The 22133-nt window shown below is 46.1% G+C and overlaps 1 protein-coding gene across 1 annotated transcript in view; it reads right to left on the reverse strand.

The window, feature by feature from the left end:
• LOC134957827 (flavin-containing monooxygenase 5-like) overlaps nt 1-22133 on the reverse strand; it is a 163346-nt gene that overhangs the window by 20163 nt on the left and 121050 nt on the right. The window contains exons 5-6 of the mRNA XM_063940026.1: nt 10872-11014; nt 1816-2012 (exon numbers count right to left, since the gene is read on the reverse strand). Coding sequence (XP_063796096.1) covers nt 1816-2012; nt 10872-11014 — 340 coding nt within the window. The remainder of the gene's footprint in view (nt 1-1815; nt 2013-10871; nt 11015-22133) is intronic.

A 22133-nucleotide genomic window follows, 5' to 3' on the forward strand; every position in this document is an offset into this window, starting at 1 on the left:
TGAGAAAGGTGAAATATCTGCATTGCGCCTTAGTATTCCTATGAGTGCGCGTACTTAGATACACTTGCTCATCCTAGTCGTGGGTAGTGGTGTCAGAAGGGGGATGCAGCCCGCACCAGGTGTGGGTGACACCAAAATGCTGGTTTCTACACAGTGACAGGAACTGCAGTGTAACGTACTCGTGCAGCACCCAGCTACTGTCATAGACGACACTGCAGGCACTGGTCTCTGGGAGCAACCCAGCATCCCCGGACATTTCGGCAGCGGGCACTGGATGCGCGCAATGGGGTTGACAGAGTGTGCACCGGGTGTCACCAGACCTGGTGACGCCTCTGGTCGCGGACACATTTACTGCGCCTGGGTTTCTACAAATACGCCAAGCTGCAGCCTAGATGAGTATGGCTACATCTGTAACTATTCCGATCATGTCCTTACTACACAAACCCATTAACTTGGACAGAAAACTAAGCACCTGTGTAAACTGAAGTGCATGAAATCAGTAAATAGCATTTGTTGATTGAAATAGACAGCTTAACCAGTTCAGTACTGACCAGATTGTCAGTGACAGATGACCCGTGTCTTGTCTTTAAAAGGTCAATGGTGTTAGTTCTTGTCATGTTAGACTTCTTATAATCTACTCCCTTATAGTGTTGACTGGATTGTAGTTGGATGTGATATGTATCAAGGGTGGATATGTTAGTGCTGCTATTATAGGTGTGGCAGTGCCTTGTACAGAGATTTGTATATTTGTACTTGTTGATAGAAGTGATTCAGTGCATGCAGCCAGATTGTTGGTTTGAAGTTGTTTCTTGTTTGATGTTTCCATTAGGTTCATGTTATTTCTATAATGCAGATTACTACAGCTTCTGCAATCAGACTTCAAGCTAGATTTGACTTGCACAACATATAAGTACTCAGGATTATTTGCGATATTATACCCCCCTCCCCCCTAACATGACCCATTCCATTATTTTCAAAATTCTCTGTTCCTGAACTTCCTTGCCAGTGGCAGTTGAAGAGGTGGGGCTGCAGCTCACTCCCAGTAGCGGATCTTGCCACGGGCAAGCAGGACTTTTGCCCGGGGCGCCGCCTTCTGGAGGACGCCGGCGCCATCCGGAGGGCGCCGCATTATGGCAAGATCCGCCACTGTGCCCCCCGCAGTGCCCCCCCGCTGGTCCCCCGCTGTGAAGGGAACCAGATGCTACGCTTCTAGTTTCCCTTCATGGAGAGGACCTTTGCTGTGCAGTGCATTGTGACACAGACGCTAGGGGTCATAATTGATCTCTAGTGTCTATGCATCCGAGGAGAGGAGCGGCGCCGGCGGAGGTCTGCAGCGGTCTGGAATCAGGAGCGGGGATGTAAGTATACTTTTTTTTTTTACTTTTCTTTTAGCTGCGCTACAAATGGGGGCGTAACTGACCATGCCCCCGTATTAAGTCACGCCCCTAACGTTTTGCCCGGGGCGCCACAAGGGCAAGAACCGGCCCTGCTCACTCCCATATTTGAATATGCGCAGCCCCACCTCTGCAACTGCAAGGACGTCCGGGTACAGTGTGTGCGGTATGCCCCCTCCCCCATGGATCCAGGGGCCCATGTTCACCATACACATTGCACCCATTGTAGAAACGCCAATGCTTCAGTCACTTCAATCCTTTCATGTCATGTGGCTTGTACATTTCCAATGTACTGTTTCCAGTCAATGAAGATAATAAATATGAGACACAAACTTTCATTTTTAAGGAAACCATTTTGCTATCATCATAGGGTAGAGTAAGTATAAACTCTGTAGAATTGCTGTATTTTGTTAGAGCCTACCTGTGTCTAGGCTTCAGTCCATAATTTGCATGGTCAAACCGTTTATTCATCTTGGCCTCAGCAATGTAGTTTATAAGGGAAGAAGGTATGTACTGTCTTAGTGAATTCAAAAAGCGAGAAATAGTCATGTCCAGAGGATAACCGTAGTCTGAGACTCGGTTTAGAATCCAAGCACCTCTTCTAGTACTGAGAAACACCTGCAAGTAAGATATTATATTTAAAAGCTACATTTTGTACCATTCTAAATTGTCTACCTGCACACATAATCTCTGTTAGAGATTTTTAAAGAGCACTTGCTTATAAGTGCTTTATATAAATGGTCTGGTGGCTCTCCTATGGCTTTCTATGGGGTGGCGAGGGTGCAGCAATATTGCAGATTTTCCTGTGCACTTTTATGGGCTGCAAAGGAAAATCTCAATTAGATGTTTCTCAAAAAAAAAATAAATAAGGATTTATTAGCATTCCATTCGTGGTGGCGAGCCTTGGGAGGGTTTTAGGAGTATTCTGAGCCATAAAATTACTGCAATTACCTTTTATATAATGTCTGTCTGCACGTAGCCATACTGTAAGCTGTTCCTCAAGCAATGAATGTAGTAGCTAAGCACTTGTGTGATTGCTGCAGAAGAAACAAAGGGGGTCATTCCGAGTTGATCGCTCGCTAGCAGTTTTTAGCAGCCGTGCAAACGCATAGTTGCCGCCCAAGGGGGAGTGTATTTTCGCTTTGCAGGAGTGCGAACGCCTGTGCAACAGAGCACCTGCAAACACATTTTGTGCAAAACAAGACCAGCCTTGTAGTTACTTATCCTGTGCGATGATTGCTGCGACGAGTTACACGGTAATGACATCAGATACCTGCCCAGCAAACGCCCGGCCACGCCTGCGTTTTTCCAAACACTCCCAGAAAACGGTCAATTGACACCCATAAACGCCCTCTTTTTGTCAATCTCCTTGCGTATATCGTCGCTAGAACTAGTGCAAAACCACAATGGACTTCGTACCCATACGACGCGCGTGCGCATTGCGGTGCATATGCATGTGCAGATTAACCATTTTTTTCACTGATCGCTACGCAGCGAACAGCAGCAGCTAGCGATCAACTCGGAATGACCCCCGATATAAACTTCAGAAGTACTTTTTGCTTTCTTTTGACCCTATATGCTGCTTGCATCTTTTTTAATACCTGTCCAAACATACAATTTTCTTATGGGAGATTACAGAGATAGCTCCTATCAATTTCAGCATCTTAAATCAGGTGGAAACAGCTTTTCTCATACGTCCTAGAGGATGATGGGGTCACATTCAGAACCATGAAGGGGGGGTATAGACGGGATCCACAGGAGACATGAGCATTTTAAGACTTTCAAACGGTGTGAACTGGCTCCTCCCTCTATGCCCCTCCTCCAGACTCCAGTTTTAGAATTGTGCCCAGGCAGACTGGATGCACTACAGGGGAGCTCTACAGAGTTTCTCTGAAAAAGACTTTTGTTAAGTTTTTTATTTTCAGGGAGGCTGCTGGCAACAGTCTCCCTGCTTCGTGGGACTTAGGGGAGAGAAGTATGACCCACTTCTAGTGAGTTCAAGGGCTCTGCTTCTGGCTACAGGACACCATTAGCTCCTGAGGGTTTGATCGCTGGGTACGCCCAGATGCTCGCTCCCACAGCCGGCCGTCACCCCCCTTACAGATCCAGAAGTCAGAAGACAGGTGAGTAGCTGAAGAAAACAAGACTTCAGTGACGGCATTTATGAGGTACCGCACAGCGAACGGACACTGCGCGCCATACTCCCACACACACACAGCACTACAGAGTGCAGGGCGCGGGGGGGGGCCCTGGGCAGCATATAAATCCTCAATGTACCACTGGCAAGAGGGGACATTAGTGCCAAGGCACTGTCCTAACCCCCGCCAGTATAAATATTTATTGAAAATTGCGGGAGAAGCGCGCCATTATGGGGGCGGAGCTTCTTCCTCACAGCTCAACACAGGCTGTAGAGACGCTGGCTTTCCTCACACTGCTGACAGGGGCACCCTGGGCAGCAAAAAATTCTCATTTAAACCCCGCCAGTATAATTAATTATTTATTTAAGAGCGGGAGAAGAGCGTCATTACGGGGGCGGGGCTTCTTCCTCACTAAGCCAGCACACTACTCAGCGCCATTTTCTCAAGTAAAACGCTGGTCCTCCTTTCACTACTGACATGTATCAGGGTGCAAAAACGGGGGGGGGGGCATTGTATATGGTGCTTGTATTATATTATAAAGCGCAGCAGGTCTGTTTTCAATGTTATAGTTCACAGGCTTTGTGTCTTTTTTTGCACTGGGGAGTTAGCTGACAAAAATCCTCTCTGTGTCCCTCTGACAGGTCTGTCCCCTGTAACCCCGTGTGTCTGTGGGTGTTGTGGTACACGTGTGTTGACATGTTTGAGGCTGAAGGCTCGTACAGAGCACACTATATTAGGGACGCAGCCGTGTGATGTGGCCCTGTCGGCACCATCCATACCTGACTGGGTGAAAAAGGTTGGATAAGCCTGAGTCTCAGACTCAGAAGTGGAACGTAATGTTTTAAATTATCCCTCTTATTCCTTAGCAGACCCTTGAGGTCACAGAAGCGTTATTTTGCCCAGTTGCTACAGGATACCGACATGGACACCGATTCCAGTGTCGACTATAATGATTCCAACATAGATCCAAATGTGGCAAAGAGTATTCAGTACATGATTGGGGCTACTAAGGACGTCTTACACGTCACTGATGACCCTACTGTTCCTGACAAGAGGATATGCCTATATAAAGAAAGATGAGGGACTTTTGTTCCCCCTCTCATGAACTGAACACTCTATTTGAGAAAGTCTGGGAAAGCCCTGACAGAAAGTTTCAGATTCCCAGAAGGATTCCGGTGGCTTATCCTTTTCCCACTGAGGATAGGGAAAAGTGGGAGTCGCCCCCCATTGTAGACAAGGCCCTATCACATTTGTCTAAAAAGGTGGCTCTCCTGTCACCTGGCACAGCGGCCCTTAAGGACCCTGCGGATCGTAAGCAAGAAAATACGTTAAAATACATTTAGGCGACCACTGGTACGCTACTCAGACTGGTCATTGCCTCTGCGTGGGTGAGTAGTGCTATAAAAAAGTGGGCAGATAACTTGTCATCTGATATAGATACCCTAGATAGGGATATCATTCCTCTTGACGCTGGATGATATCAAGGACGCTGCAGCTTACCTAAAGGGAACTGCGAGAGATATTGGCCTTTTTGGGATCAAAGGCCAATGCCATGGCAGTCTCAACTAGACGAGCATTGTGGATTCACCACAACAAAAGAAACCTTTCGGCTCAATAAATACAGAAAAGGGCGAGGTTCTTACTTCCTTGCTACTAGAGGAGGGGGAAAAGGTAAAATATCAGCAGCCTTGTCGGGTCCCCAGGAGCAGAAGTCCTCCCTGGCTTCTGCCTAATCCACCAAATGACGCTGGGACTCCTCTGCGGGAGTCCGCACCGGTGGGGGCACGTCTCAAACTCTTCAGTCAGTTCTGGTTTCGTTCGGATCTGGACCCATGGGTTTTACAAATAGTATCCCAAGGGTACAACCTGGAGTTTCAAGACGTTTCCCCTCGCCGATTTTTCAAATTGGCCTTAGAAGCTTCTTTTCTGGACAGGGAGGTAGTATGCGACGCAATACAAAAGTTGTGTCAAAAACAGGTCATTGTCATGGTTCCCCCGTCACAACCGGAAGAAGGCTTTTATTCAAACCTATTCGTGGTCCCGAAGCCGGACGGCTCGGTCAGACCAATCCTACACCTGAAATCTCTCAATTTCTACCTAAAAAAAATAAAAATCCAAATTCAACGTTGCCGTTGGGTCGGTCTACGGCTCCGAGGATTTTCACCAATGTGATGGCGGAAATGATGGGGTCACGATTATCCCGTACTTGGACGATCTCCTGATAAAGGCTAGATCCAGGGACCAGTTGGTGCAAAACATTGCACTCTCCCTGACAGTTCTTCGACAACATGGTTGGCTCCTAAACTTGCCAAAATCACAGTTGATTCTGACGACGCGGTTGTCGTTTTTGGGAATGATACTAGCCACAGAACTACAGAGAGTTTTTCCTCCAGTGGAAAAGGCTCTGGAACTTCAGAGTCTGGTCAAACAAATTCTGAAACCAGCTAAAGTGTCAATACATCAAGGCACTCGGTTGCTGGGGAAGATGGTTGCGGCCTACGAGGCCATTCAGTTTGGCAGATTCCATGCCAGAGTGTTTCAGTTGGACCAGTTGGACAAGGGGTCCGGATCCCACCTGCACAGGCACCGAAGGTTAATCCTCTCTTCCAAGACCAGAATCTCACTCCTGTGGTGGCTGCACAGCTCTCACCTCCTAGAAGGATGAAGGTTCGGGATCCAGGACTGGATCCTACTAACCACGGATGCATGTCTCCGAGGCTGGGGAGCAGTCACACAGGGGGAAAACTTCCAAGGAAGATGGTCAAGCCAGGAAACTTGTCTCCACATAAACGTTCTGGAGTTAAGGGTCTTTTACAACGGCCATCTACAAGCGGAACATCTTCTTCGCAATCTGCCATACTGATCCAGTCGGACAATGTAACAGCAGTAGCGTACATAAACCACCAGGGTGGAACAAAAAAGCAGAGCGGCAATGGCAGAAGCCACAAAGGTTCTCCGCTGGGCGGAAAAGCATACAAGCGCTCGGTCAGCGATCTTCATTCCAGGTGTGGACAACTGGGAAGCAGAATTTCTCAGCAGATACGATCTCCATCCAGGAGAGTGGGGCCTCCATCAAGAGGTCTTCACAGAAGTGACAAGTCATTGGGGGAATTCCTCAAATAGACATGATGACATCTCGTCTCAACAAGAAGCTTCAGAGATATTGTTCCAGGTCGTGGGACCCTCAAGCAATAGCAGTGGATGCATTGGTGACACCATAGGTGTATCAGTCGGTGTATGCATTCCCTCCACTTCCTCTCATTCTAAAGGTTCTAAAGATCATAAGAAGAACAAAGGTTCAAGCGATCCTCATTGTCCCAGACTGGCCAAGGAGGGCTTGGTATCCAGATCTTCAGGAATTACTCATAGGACATTCCTGGCCTCTTCCTTTATGCGAGGACCTGTTACAGCAGGGGCCGTGCGTGTATCAACACTTACTGCGATTACGTTTGACGGCATGGCAGTTGAACGCCAGATCCTAGCCCAAAAGGGTATTTCCAGTGCAGTCATTCCCACACTTCTTCAGACAGAAAAGGAGTAACGTCTAAACATTACCACCGTACTTGGAGAAAATATGTTTCTTGGTGACTCCAAGAAGGCTCCTACGGCAGAATTTCAGCTAGGACGTTTTCTCAATTTTCTACAAGCAGGTGTGGATGCGGGCCTAAAGTTGGGCTCAATTAAGGTACAGATTTCAGCCTTATCGGTTTTCTTTCAAAAACAATTGGCCTCTCTCCCAGAAGGTCAGACGTTCGTGAAAGGAGTGCTGCACATCCAACCTCCATTTATGCCCCCAATGGCACCATGGGATCTTAATGTGGTGTTGCAGTTCCTTCAATCACATTGGTTTGAACCTTTACAGAAGGTGGAGTTGAAATTCATCACTTGGGAAGTGGTCATTCTGTTGGCTTTGGCATACTGCTAGGCGGGTGTCTGGGTTAGCGGCCTTGTCTCACAAGAGCCTTATTTGATCTTCCATGAAGATGGAGCAGAGTTCAGGACACGTCAACGATTTCTGCCGAAGGTGATTTCATCTTTCCACATGAACCAACTTATTGTGGTGCCTGTGGTCACTGACGCCTTCGTTGAGTCAAAGTTTCTAAATGATTAGAGCTTTGAAGATTTATGTCGCCAGACCAGCTCGGATTAGGGAAACAGAGGCTCTGTTTGTCCAGTTTGCTCCTAACAAGATTGGGTGCCCTGCTTCCAAGCAGACTATTACACGCTGGATCTGTGGTACGATTCGGCATGCTCATTCCACGGCTGGATTGCCGTTACTGAAATCGGTGAGGGCCCATTCTACTAGAACGGTGGGCTCGTCTTGGGAGGCTGCCAGAGGGGTCTTGGCATTGCAACTTTGCCGAGCAGCTACTTGGCAAACACTTTTGCGAAAGTTTACAAGTTTGGTATCTTGGCCGATGATGACCTCAAGTTTGGTCATTCGGTACTGCAGAGTCATTCGCACTCTCCCGCCCGTTCTAGAGCTTTGGTATAACCCCATGGTTCTGAATATGACCCCAGCATCCTCTAGGACGTATGAGAAAATAGGATTTTAATACCTACCGGTAAATCCTTTTCTCTTAGTCCGTAGAGGATGCTGGGCGCCCGTCCCAGTGCGTACTGTATCTGCAGTTATTACTTGTGGTTACACACATGTTGTGTTACGGTTCTTGTCAGCATGTTGCTGCAATCGTTCATGTCGTTGGCTTGTATTCTGTTGAATGCCACGTTCTGTGGCATGCTTGAGGTGTGAGCTGGTAAGATGCTCACCGTGGTTTAACAATAAATCCTTTCCTCGAAATGTCCGTCTCCTGGGCACAGTTCCTATAACTGGAGTCTGGAGGAGGGGCATAGAGGGAGGAGCCAGTTCACACTCTTTGAAAGTCTTAAAGTGCCCATGTCTCCTGCGGATCCCGTCTATACCCCCCCCATGGTTCTGAATGTGACCCCAGCATCCTCTATGGACTAAGAAAAAAGGATTTACCGGTAGGTATTAAACTCCTATTATCAGAAAGAGTCTTGTATACTGCAACCGTTAGTTTAGCCTTTTATCAGTGTCCTCCCTTTATAGCGCCAGTGGCACTGACATGAAGTTATAGTACATGTAGGTCATCTAGTAGCCTCAAACAACTAAATGGGGGCGATTCAATTGTTTATGCAGTGCAAACCGCTGAATTCCCCCCATATGTTTTTCTTTTCAGCATAGTTATTTGTGTCCTTTGAATAGGAAACACTGAATGTATAAAATGTATAAGTCAGTGGAAAAGCCTTCTAAGAGTCTTTTTGACCTACTGTTTTCTCCAGGTAAGCTCTCTAATGTAACTACAACAGGTTTTATACGATCCAGTAAAATTTACTATATACTGTAGCCAGGTAATTCTGTGGCTACTAGCATGAGATCATAAAGCAGTTTAGGTTAAACATTATGGAGATATGTCTTTATTAAACCTAAATAACTACTGCATGTAGCCAGGGCTGCCAACAGAAATCCTGGGCCCCTGTACAGTAACCTCCCGGGAGCCTCCCTGCAGGGGGTGTGGCCACACCCTATTAGTTGCATGGCTGCACCACTCCAGGGGCATGTCTAGCACATGAGATGTCCCCACTCACATACCTCCCAACATGATCCTCTCCAGGAGGGACACAATGCTCTGCTCCTGGATTTTCTCTTAATGTATGATTGCCGGCACCTGTGTTGAACAGGTAATGGATAAGAAAGGTGTTTCACTACAGGTGATGGCAATCATACAGTAAGAGGGAAGTCCAGAAGCAGAGCATTCTGTCCCTCCTGGAGAGGGTCATGTTGGGATGTATGCACTCACAGGAGCATGATATACCGCCCAGCAGTTGGGACAAAAATGTTCACTATTAGGATGGTGGGACAGTCACACAAAAGCTGTATTGGTTGCAGAGCGCATTCCCTGGAACACCATCAGTTTGTGAAAATGGATCCTCCATTGTAATTTTGGGATAAAAAAATGCCCTATAGTGTGTAAGTGCAATCACTGTGTATATACACACACATATATAAACACACAAACATTTAGTATATGCAGAAATGCCACACAACTTTCAGGAGTTACTATGATTAAAGTTGAATAAACTGAAATGTTGACTTGCTCATTAGTGGTCATCACCAGAATATATTGTTACATTAGTAAGTTCCTAGAGTGCCACAGTATTTCTGCTTATTCCACCTGTCATCCCACTAAGGGCACCCAGGAAATTGTGCAGTATTTTGGACAGAGTGCCAGCCATGATATACACACACACACACACACACACACACACACACACACACACACACACACACACACACACACACACACACACACACACACACACACACACTGTATATAGATAGAGAGTATGTCTGATCCCAGGTACTTTTCAGGGGCCATGGCCTATTCACAGGAGTGAATAGGCCATGAAAAAAATACCCCCAAATTCTTATTTTAAGCACCACCATGGAAACACTCCAGCCCAGCAGTCAGCAGCGTGTGCTGAGCTTAGGAGAATAGCTGTAGCTGCTGCTGCCGCTGCCAGTTAAGGGGAAGGAAGCCCGGGGCCCCCACTGGGCCCCTCCATCAGACCTGGGCCTGGGTAATTTGTACAATCCCCCCCCCTCTCTCGGCACCACTGCATGTAGCTACTACTGCGTATAATGTTATATTTTATAAACACTTGGGAGATTATTTCTGAAGAGTTGGGTTGTAAAACCCGTCATTTCGGTTCATGTTTCTGTCTGATATTTAAGAGGGCAATGTTTTCACCTGCAAGACATGGCTAGTAGAAGCATTGCTCTTTTAAATATTGGACAGAAACACAATCTCAAATGAGGGTTTTACAACCTGACTCTTCCCCAATGTGCTTAGGAATTTGCCACAAGTCTAAAGGTCCATACACACTGGGCTTTTGCCCAGAGTGTATGTACAGCGGTGATCGCTGACATCGCTGGGCTGAAAAGCGCTCAGTGCATACACACTGAGCAATTTTCCCCCCTGTCCAGCGATGTCAGCGGGGGTGAATGGCTTTCCATTGCAAGACGCCATGGAAAGCCGCTCACCCCGTTGTTCATCTACTGGATCTACAGCAGATGAATGGCGGCCGGCGGCGATGAAGCGGGAGCGCGCGTCAGAGCTCACCGCTCATCGCTTGTCCATACACACTGGGCGGCTTTGAGCTGAAAGCAGCTCAACACACCAAAAGTGAGCTGCTTTCAGCTCAAAATCACCCAGTGTGTATGGGCCTTTAGAACACAGCAAAAGTTCAATTTCTGTTTAAATGTAAAATTGGAAAAATTAGTTATGTTTTATTCTGCGTATTCCAGCAACTGAACCTGAGATGCTGTCCTGCTAACTTCAACAGCAATGTCCCCGCCGGAGTTTCCAATCCCGATTACAATCACTCTTTTTCCCTGAAATTCTTCTGGGCTCTTATAATCTCGGCTATGAAGATATCGTCCTTTAAACTTTCCAATACCTGTAATAAATGAGAATAAATTATATTTACTGTTATCTGTTTAAAATGTAACTAGCTGAAATACCCGGTATTGCCAGGGCTTACATTTTCCAGTTACCAATGAGTTGGATGTAGCTGTCAACTTACTAAAAATAATTAGTAGATTAGTAGCTCTTCCGACACACCCATAAGTTGGCTGCTCAGTGTCATTTTTGTGGTGTCGCCAGTAGCCCTGATCCCCAGCTGTTCAGTTTTATAATCATTTTTCCATTACGAGATGGGTTTAAAGTTTTCCTTCTGTTATAAATTATGCTATTCCAAGGTTTTTGGGTACACAGCATTTTTTGTCTTCCCACATACATTCCTGTGAGTTATTTTAGTTCATTGATTTGTGGTTTTTTCAGTCTGTAATTTCAGGTCACTGAATTATGGTTATTTCTGTCAGACTCATCTATCCAGCTATTAGTAAGCCTTAAACGATGCACCACATCTGTCTCCTTCTTATAAGTGTAGGTGGGATCATAGCTCAGTATTTTGTAGCACTCTATGTCTAGTACTTGTCTCTTGATTTCCTGGACATAGTCCACTCTATCAAACAATACGATACCACCGCCTTTATCAGACAGGCGTATCATAATTTCTGGATTGTCACGCAGGGAACCAAGAGCCACATTTTCTTCTCTAGATAAATTTGAGAAGGAAATTTTTTGTTTTCCTACAAATGTAGATGTGTCATATTTGACAAGTCTAATAGAGGTTTCAATAGAGGGATTGGTGCCAGGGGGATCAAAGGTACTTTTTGGTTTGAATCTCGGTTGGGGGGTATCAGACACAGGAGAGTCCTTTTTAGCAAAGAAGTCCTTTAATTTAAGCAATCTATGAAATTTAAATGACTCAACTTCAAGGTCAAAAGGTCGCTGTCTATATGTCCTCACAAACAAGAGTCATTTAGATAAAAGACATCTCATGTACGTTAGGTGTGTAGGACAACAAATTAAAGATGACTATTTCACCTTGTTTCTTTTCTGATTTTTCCCTCCTCCTGTGTCTGAGTCCTCCCCTCCGACAGGGTCTTTTGTTTTTTTGTATCTGATCCTGGTTACACTTCCTCCTAAAAAAGAAGCAGATGTGTGTGCCTGTGATTGGTCTGAGTCGCTAGCAGAGGCATGTGTATCCAACTGAGAAAAATTTCTATTAACTCGATTCTCCTAAGCCTATTCCCACCCCTCCAGGCAGGCTTAAAATCTCCACCAGTTAACCAACTGTATACTCGAGAATCCTTGTAATCCTCCTTAACCGCCTTATATTTGTTGTTTTTATCTCTTTCTGATGTGGACTGGGGGTGCGGATGCTCTGACAGAGTTCATTCATTTCCTTAATGCTTTAAACACCATCATTAGGTTCACCCTCTCTTTTAGTGCTTGGTTTAGGGCTTACGAATGGCTGGATAGATGAGTCTACCATTTATTTTCTGACTCAGACACACCCTAGGATACCCTTGATTTACGTACTCCCCAAAATACACAAGACATTAGTGCAACCTCCAGGCAGGCCGATTATCTCTTCATGTGGATCACTGTGCCAACCTATTTCCCAATATATTGATTTTTGGTTACAACCTGTCATTCAGAATATGGATTACTTTTTGAAAGACACCACTGATTTTATTCGACAGTTGGAAGCACTTGGCACTTTACCAGACCATAGTTTATTGGTTAAGTTGGATATCGCAAGCCTGTATACAAACATCTCCCATATTGATGGTTTGGACTCTGTACGGGCACTCATCACCTCCAGTCCCCACTACAGAGGTCCTAATGTTGAATTTTTGTTATTACTTATTGAGATTGTGTTACGTAAAAACTATTTTCTTTTTGAGAATTATTTCTTCTTGCAACTTCGAGGGACTACGATGGAGTCTAATATGGCCCAATCGTATGCCAACCTCTTTATGCAGATGTATGAAAAGCAGCATATTATGTCTCATCCATTTTTTTCAAAGTTTATTTATTTTTATGTATGTTACATAGATGATCTCTTTCTGGTGTGGACTGGGGGAGCGGATGCTCTGACGGAGTTCATTAATTTCCTTAATGCTTTAAACTAGAGATGAGCGGGTTCGGTTTCTCTGAATCCGAACCCGCCCGAACTTCATGGTTTTTTTCACGGGTCCGAGCAGACTCGGATCCTCCCGCCTTGCTCGGTTAACCCGAGCGCGCCCGAACGTCATCATGACGCTGTCGGATTCTCGCGAGACTCGGATTCTATATAAGGAGCCGCGCGTCGCCGCCATTTTCACACGTGCATTGAGATTGATAGGGAGAGGACGTGGCTGGCGTCCTCTCCATTTAGATTATAAGAGAGAGAGATTTACTGGAGCTTAGGACTAGGAGGAGTACTGTAGAAGTGTAGAGAGTGCAGAGAGTTTACTAGTGAGTGACCACCAGACAGTGCAGTTTATTTAATATATCCGTTCTCTGCCTGAAAAAAGCGATACACACAGTGACTCAGTCACATACCATATCTGTGTGCACTGCTCAGGCTCAGCCCAGTGTGCTGCATCATCTATATATATTATATATCTGTCTGACTGCTCAGCTCACACAGCTTATAATTGTGGGGGAGACTGGGGAGCACTGCAGTGCCAGTTATAGGTTATAGCAGGAGCCAGGAGTACATAATATTATATTAAAATTAAACAGTGCACACTTTTGCTGCAGGAGTGCCACTGCCAGTGTGACTGACCAGTGACCTGACCACACTGACCACCAGTATAGTTAGTAGTATACTTATATTGTGATTGCCTGAAAAAGTTAAACACTCGTCGTGTGACTTCACTTGTGTGTTGTTGTTTTTTTTATTCTATAAAAATAAAACTCATTCTGCTGACAGACAGTGTCCAGCAGGTCCGTCATTATATAATATATAATATATACCTGTCCGGCTGCAGTAGTGATATATATATATTTTTTATATCATTTATCATCCAGTCGCAGCAGACACAGTACGGTAGTTCACGGCTGTGGCTACCTCTGTGTCTGCACTCGGCAGGCAGTCCGTCCATAATTGTATACCACCTAACCGTGGTTTTTTTTTTCTTCTTTATACATACATACTACTACGACATCTCTTTATCAACCAGTCTATATTAGCAGCAGACACAGTACAGTACGGTAGTTCACGGCTGTGGCTACCTCTGTGTCTGCACTCGGCAGGCAGTCCGTCCATAATTGTATACCACCTAACCGTGGTTTTTTTTTTCTTTCTTCTTTATACATACATAGTTACATAGACATCTCTTTATCAACCAGTCTATATTAGCAGCAGACACAGTACAGTACGGTAGTTCACGGCTGTGGCTACCTCTGTGTCTGCACTCGGCAGGCAGTCCGTCCATAATTGTATACCACCTAACCGTGGTTTTTTTTTCTTTCTTCTTTATACATACATAGTTACATAGACATCTCTTTATCAACCAGTCTATATTAGCAGCAGACACAGTACAGTACGGTAGTTCACGGCTGTGGCTACCTCTGTGTCTGCACTCGGCAGGCAGTCAGTCCATAATTGTATACCACCTAACCGTGGTTTTTTTTCTTTCTTCTTTATACATACATAGTTACATAGACATCTCTTTATCAACCAGTCTATATTAGCAGCAGACACAGTACAGTACGGTAGTTCACGGCTGTGGCTACCTCTGTGTCTGCACTCGGCAGGCAGTCCGTCCATAATTGTATACCACCTAACCGTGGTTTTTTTTTCTTTCTTCTTTATACATACATAGTTACATAGACATCTCTTTATCAACCAGTCTATATTAGCAGCAGACACAGTACAGTACGGTAGTTCACGGCTGTGGCTACCTCTGTGTCTGCACTCGGCAGGCAGTCCGTCCATAATTGTATACCACCTAACCGTGGTTGTTTTTTCTTTCTTCTTTATACATACATAGTTACATAGACATCTCTTTATCAACCAGTCTATATTAGCAGCAGACACAGTACAGTACGGTAGTTCACGGCTGTGGCTACCTCTGTGTCTGCACTCGGCAGGCAGTCCATAATTGTATACTAGTATCCATCTCCATTGTTTACCTGAGGTGCCTTTTAGTTGTGCCTATTAAAATATGGAGAACAAAAATGTTGAGGTTCCAAAATTAGGGAAAGATCAAGATCCACTTCCACCTCGTGCTGAAGCTGCTGCCACTAGTCATGGCCGAGACGATGAAATGCCAGCAACGTCGTCTGCCAAGGCCGATGCCCAATGTCATAGTACAGAGCATGTCAAATCCAAAACACCAAATATCAGAAAAAAAAGGACTCCAAAACCTAAAATAAAATTGTCGGAGGAGAAGCGTAAACTTGCCAATATGCCATTTACGACACAGAGTGGCAAGGAACGGCTGAGGCCCTGGCCTATGTTCATGGCTAGTGGTTCAGCTTCACATGAGGATGGAAGCACTCAGCCTCTCGCTAGAAAAATGAAAAGACTCAAGCTGGCAAAAGCAGCACAGCAAAGAACTGTGCATTCTTCGAAATCCCAAATCCACAAGGAGAGTCCAATTGTGTCGGTTGCGATGCCTGACCTTCCCAACACTGGACGTGAAGAGCATGCGCCTTCCACCATTTGCACGCCCCCTGCAAGTGCTGGAAGGAGCACCCGCAGTCCAGTTCCTGATAGTCAGATTGAAGATGTCAGTGTTGAAGTACACCAGGATGAGGAGGATATGGGTGTTGCTGGCGCTGGGGAGGAAATTGACCAGGAGGATTCTGATGGTGAGGTGGTTTGTTTAAGTCAGGCACCCGGGGAGACACCTGTTGTCCGTGGGAGGAATATGGCCGTTGACATGCCAGGTGAAAATACCAAAAAAATCAGCTCTTCGGTGTGGAGGTATTTCAACAGAAATGCGGACAACAGGTGTCAAGCCGTGTGTTCCCTTTGTCAAGCTGTAATAAGTAGGGGTAAGGACGTTAACCACCTCGGAACATCCTCCCTTATACGTCACCTGCAGCGCATTCATAATAAGTCAGTGACAAGTTCAAAAACTTTGGGTGACAGCGGAAGCAGTCCACTGACCAGTAAATCCCTTCCTCTTGTAACCAAGCTCACGCAAACCACCCCACCAACTCCATCAGTGTCAATTTCCTCCTTCCCCAGGAATGCCAATAGTCCTGCAGGCCATGTCACTGGCAATTCTGACGATTCCTCTCCTGCCTGGGATTCCTCCGATGCATCCTTGCGTGTAACGCCTACTGCTGCTGGCGCTGCTGTTGTTGCTGCTGGGAGTCGATGGTCATCCCAGAGGGGAAGTCGTAAGCCCACTTGTACTACTTCCAGTAAGCAATTGACTGTCCAACAGTCCTTTGCGAGGAAGATGAAATATCACAGCAGTCATCCTGCTGCAAAGCGGATAACTGAGGCCTTGACAACTATGTTGGTGTTAGACGTGCGTCCGGTATCCGCCGTTAGTTCACAGGGAACTAGACAATTTATTGAGGCAGTGTGCCCCCGTTACCAAATACCATCTAGGTTCCACTTCTCTAGGCAGGCGATACCGAGAATGTACACGGACGTCAGAAAAAGACTCACCAGTGTCCTAAAAAATGCAGTTGTACCCAATGTCCACTTAACCACGGACATGTGGACAAGTGGAGCAGGGCAGGGTCAGGACTATATGACTGTGACAGCCCACTGGGTAGATGTATGGACTCCCGCCGCAAGAACAGCAGCGGCGGCACCAGTAGCAGCATCTCGCAAACGCCAACTCTTTCCTAGGCAGGCTATGCTTTGTATCACCGCTTTCCAGAATACGCACACAGCTGAAAACCTCTTACGGCAACTGAGGAAGATCATCGCGGAATGGCTTACCCCAATTGGACTCTCCTGTGGATTTGTGGCATCGGACAACGCCAGCAATATTGTGTGTGCATTAAATATGGGCAAATTCCAGCACGTCCCATGTTTTGCACATACCTTGAATTTGGTGGTGCAGAATTTTTTAAAACACGACAGGGGCGTGCAAGAGATGCTGTCGGTGGCCAGAAGAATTGCGGGACACTTTCGGCGTACAGGCACCACGTACAGAAGACTGGAGCACCACCAAAAACTACTGAACCTGCCCTGCCATCATCTGAAGCAAGAAGTGGTAACGAGGTGGAATTCAACCCTCTATATGCTTCAGAGGTTGGAGGAGCAGCAAAAGGTCATTCAAGCCTATACAATTGAGCACGATATAGTAGGTGGAATGCACCTGTCTCAAGCGCAGTGGAGAATGATTTCAACGTTGTGCAAGGTTCTGATGCCCTTTGAACTTGCCACACGTGAAGTCAGTTCAGACACTGCCAGCCTGAGTCAGGTCATTCCCCTCATCAGGCTTTTGCAGAAGAAGCTGGAGACATTGAAGGAGGAGCTAACACGGAGCGATTCCGCTAGGCATGTGGGACTTGTGGATGGAGCCCTTAATTCGCTTAACAAGGATTCACGGGTGGTCAATCTGTTGAAATCAGAGCACTACATTTTGGCCACCGTGCTCGATCCTAGATTTAAAGCCTACCTTGGATCTCTCTTTCCGGCAGACACAAGTCTGCTGGGGTTGAAAGACCTGCTGGTGACAAAATTGTCAAGTCAAGCGGAACGCGACCTGTCAACATCTCCTCCTTCACATTCTCCCGCAACTGGGGGTGCGAGGAAAAGGCTCAGAATTCCGAGCCCACCCGCTGGCGGTGATGCAGGGCAGTCTGGAGCGACTGCTGATGCGGACATCTGGTCCGGACTGAAGGACCTGACAACGATTACGGACATGTCGTCTACTGTCACTGCATATGATTCTCTCAACATTGAAAGAATGGTGGAGGATTATATGAGTGACCGCATCCAAGTAGGCACGTCACACAGTCCGTACTTATACTGGCAGGAAAAAGAGGCAATTTGGAGGCCCTTGCACAAACTGGCTTTATTCTACCTAAGTTGCCCTCCCACAAGTGTGTACTCCGAAAGAGTGTTTAGTGCCGCCGCTCACCTTGTCAGCAATCGGCGTACGAGGTTACATCCAGAAAATGTGGAGAAGATGATGTTCATTAAAATGAATTATAATCAATTCCTCCGCGGAGACATTGACCAGCAGCAATTGCCACCACAAAGTACACAGGGAGCTGAGATGGTGGATTCCAGTGGGGACGAATTGATAATCTGTGAGGAGGGGGATGTACACGGTGATATATCGGAGGGTGATGATGAGGTGGACATCTTGCCTCTGTAGAGCCAGTTTGTGCAAGGAGAGATTAATTGCTTCTTTTTTGGGGGGGGTCCAAACCAACCCGTCATATCAGTCACAGTCGTGTGGCAGACCCTGTCACTGAAATGATGGGTTGGTTAAAGTGTGCATGTCCTGTTTTGTTTATACAACATAAGGGTGGGTGGGAGGGCCCAAGGACAATTCCATCTTGCACCTCTTTTTTCTTTTCTTTTTCTTTGCATCATGTGCTGATTGGGGAGGGTTTTTTGGAAGGGACATCCTGCGTGACACTGCAGTGCCACTCCTAAATGGGCCCGGTGTTTGTGTCGGCCACTAGGGTCGCTAATCTTACTCACACAGTCAGCTACCTCATTGCGCCTCTTTTTTTCTTTGCGTCATGTGCTGTTTGGGGAGGGTTTTTTGGAAGGGACATCCTGCGTGACACTGCAGTGACACTCCTAGATGGGCCCGGTGTTTGTGTCGGCCACTAGGGTCACTAATCTTACTCACACAGCTACCTCATTGCGCCTCTTTTTTTCTTTGCGTCATGTGCTGTTTGGGGAGGGTTTTTTGGAAGGGACATCCTGCGTGACACTGCAGTGCCACTCCTAGATGGGCCCGGTGTTTGTGTCGGCCACTAGGGTCGCTAATCTTACTCACACAGCTACCTCATTGCGCCTCTTTTTTTCTTTGCGTCATGTGCTGTTTGGGGAGGGTTTTTTGGAAGGGACATCCTGCGTGACACTGCAGTGCCACTCCTAGATGGGCCCGGTGTTTGTGTCGGCCACTAGGGTCGCTTATCTTACTCACACAGCGACCTCGGTGCAAATTTTAGGACTAAAAATAATATTGTGAGGTGTGAGGTATTCAGAATAGACTGAAAATTAGTGTAAATTATGGTTTTTGAGGTTAATAATACTTTGGGATCAAAATGACCCCCAAATTCTATGATTTAAGCTGTTTTTTAGTGTTTTTTGAAAAAAACACCCGAATCCAAAACACACCCGAATCCGACAAAAAAAATTCGGTGAGGTTTTGCCAAAACGCGTTCGAACCCAAAACACGGCCGCGGAACCGAACCCAAAACCAAAACACAAAACCCGAAAAATTTCAGGCGCTCATCTCTACTTTAAACACCACCGTTAGGTTCACCCTCTCTTTTAGTGAGACCACAGCTAACTTCCTGGATGTGAGCATTTCCAAGAGTAGGGGTGTTATCTCAACCCATATTTTTCAGAAACCTACAGACAAGAATACATTGTTTATGGCGGATAGCTTCCATCCGTTACCTCTCAAACAAGGCCTACCCCTATCACAGCTTTTGAGGGTGGCACACTACCTCACAAACTGAGGAGCTCCCAACGGTACTCAAAGAAATGGGGGAACGATTTATTGCAAGGGGCTATGCAGAAAATGAGATTGCAGAAGCCATTGCCCATTGCATGAGTCTGACACGAGAGGAGGCTTTGAGCGGTAATAAGCAGAATGCTGAAACAGATCGACTGGTGTTCACATAGACATATTCTATTGCCTCAAAACATATTCGTAGCATTATCCTGAAACACTGGCATATACTACAATCGGATGAGACCATTGGCCAATTCTGTCAGAATTTTCCACTCTTCTGTTATAAACGGAGTCAATACATCAAAGATATAGTGGCCAAATCCGATATAGGACCGATCAAGAAGAATACACGGTTGCGAGCCAAGAATGGTGCTTTTAAGTGCCATGGGTGTGTGAATTGCCAGTTCCTCCTTGTGGGTGAGAAGTTTAAGGATCCTGCAAAGGGCATATTGCATACTATTCACCATCATCTGGACTGTGACAGCCGTTTTGTCATTTATATGATTGTTTGCCCCTGTAACAAGCTATATGTGGGTAAAACTATTAGATCACTAAAGGAACGCATTGCAATGCATTGGTCTTCCATCAAAAAGGCGATGATGAAACTCGATTCAAATACACCTCCAGTAGCGAGGCATTATGCGGTGTGCAAACACAAATTGTCTGATTTTTGCTGCATGCCTATCAACCATATACCACAACTGAGACGTGGGGGAGACCGAAACAAACTATTCCTACAAAAGGGAATGTTTCTGGATTTACCAGCTTAATACAGTGACACCATATGGTCTCAATGAGGGACAATCACTTAATTGCTTTATTTAGGAGAGTTTGTCAACCTAGTGGTGGTTTAATGTAGATATTAAACATGATTGTTTACACTGCACTAGTCTTTAAACATTCAGTATGATGGGTGCTAGTTATTGTCCTCTTTACATGTCTGTCTTGTTTTGTGTTTGTTATTCTATGGCCAAGTATAATACCGGAGGCTTTTTCAAATAGCCTCATCACTATTATGTTTATTTTTTAGTCCTTTTTTCTTCTGCCTTGTTTACTATTTTTGTCAGTCTGTGTTACCATGGCGACGCTGTGTTACCGCCAGATATGTGAGTAGTATTCTTTTAAATTGCGCTGTATTGTCGCCATGGCAATGCTCCACCGCTCTATATCCTCCTGGTTCCTGTTTGACCTGGTTACCGGACATTATCTTCCGGTCACAAGGGGTGGAAGCGGGAGTACTATTGGCTGGCGGCCGCGTCTCCTAGCAACGGCTGCTGAGAGCGTGGCTACTCACGGGGGATATTTCTAATTTCAGCTGTTTGATTATCTGTATTACAGATGAGTCTGTTTGTTCAATTAACTCCAGGTATATATACTCTGGCCATTCACAGTGTGTCACTTGCACATGACTAAGGTGTGTAATGCACACTATAACGGCCCCTGAGCTGGATGCACACCCTGCAGGAAGATCTATGCACACTTTGGCTATGTAACACTATGCTAATGTAACTACTCTTCATATAACCAGGCTAATGAGTTACAAATTTAACAAATGAGCTACCTTTAAAACGAAGTGCCTCCACACAAGTATTTATATCTCATGGGGCCTACTTGGGAAATCCCACCGATGAATATTGTTTATCTTAATGCCAAGATACTATGGGGTATATGCAATTAGCGGCGAATCGCGGCAAATTATCGGCCGTTTTTCAACTCGACACAATTCGACAGGCTAATTTCGGCAAGTGGGTGCCGAAATTGACCATATGCAATAAAAAACGGATTCGACAGTCCCGCGGCCGAAAAACGGCCGATTTGACGGATTTTGATCCGGTTTTTTAAAAACGGGAAAAAACTGGAAAAACTCGAAAAAAATGGCGTGGGGTCCCCCCTCCAAAGCATAACCAGCCTCAGGCTCTTCGAGCTGGTTCTAAAAATCCGGTGAAAAAATTGACAAGGATCCCCCGTATTTTTAAAACCAGCACCGGGCTCTGCGCCTGGTGCAAAAAATACGGGGGACAAAAAGAGTAGGGGTCCCCCGTATTTTATACACCAGCATCGGGCTCTACTAGCTGGACAGATAATGCCACAGCCGGGGGTCACTTTTATACAGTGCCCTGCGGCCGTGGCATTAAATATCCAACTAGTCACCCGTGGCCGGGGTACCCTGGGGGAGTGAGGACCCCTTCAATCAAGGGGTCCCCCCCCCCAGCCACCCAAGGGCCAGGGGTGAAGCCCGAGGCTGTCCCCCCCATCCAAGGGCTGCGGATGGGAGGCTGATAGCCTTGAGAAATGTGAAAGAATATTGTTTTTTCCAGTAGTACTACAAGTCCCAGCAAGCCTCCCCCGCAAGCTGGTACTTGGAGAACCACAAGTACCAGCATGCGGGAGAAAAACGGGCCCGCTGGTACCTGTAGTTCTACTGGAAAAAAATATCCAAATAAAAACAGGAGACACACACCTTGATACTTGATAGTAAAACTTTATTACACAACTGCTGACACACACATACTTACCTATGTTGACCCGCCGACTGCCACAGTCTCCGACGATCCG

This window comes from Pseudophryne corroboree, chromosome 9, assembly GCF_028390025.1.
Source record: "Pseudophryne corroboree isolate aPseCor3 chromosome 9, aPseCor3.hap2, whole genome shotgun sequence".
In the NCBI taxonomy this organism is placed as follows: Eukaryota; Metazoa; Chordata; class Amphibia; order Anura; family Myobatrachidae; genus Pseudophryne; species Pseudophryne corroboree.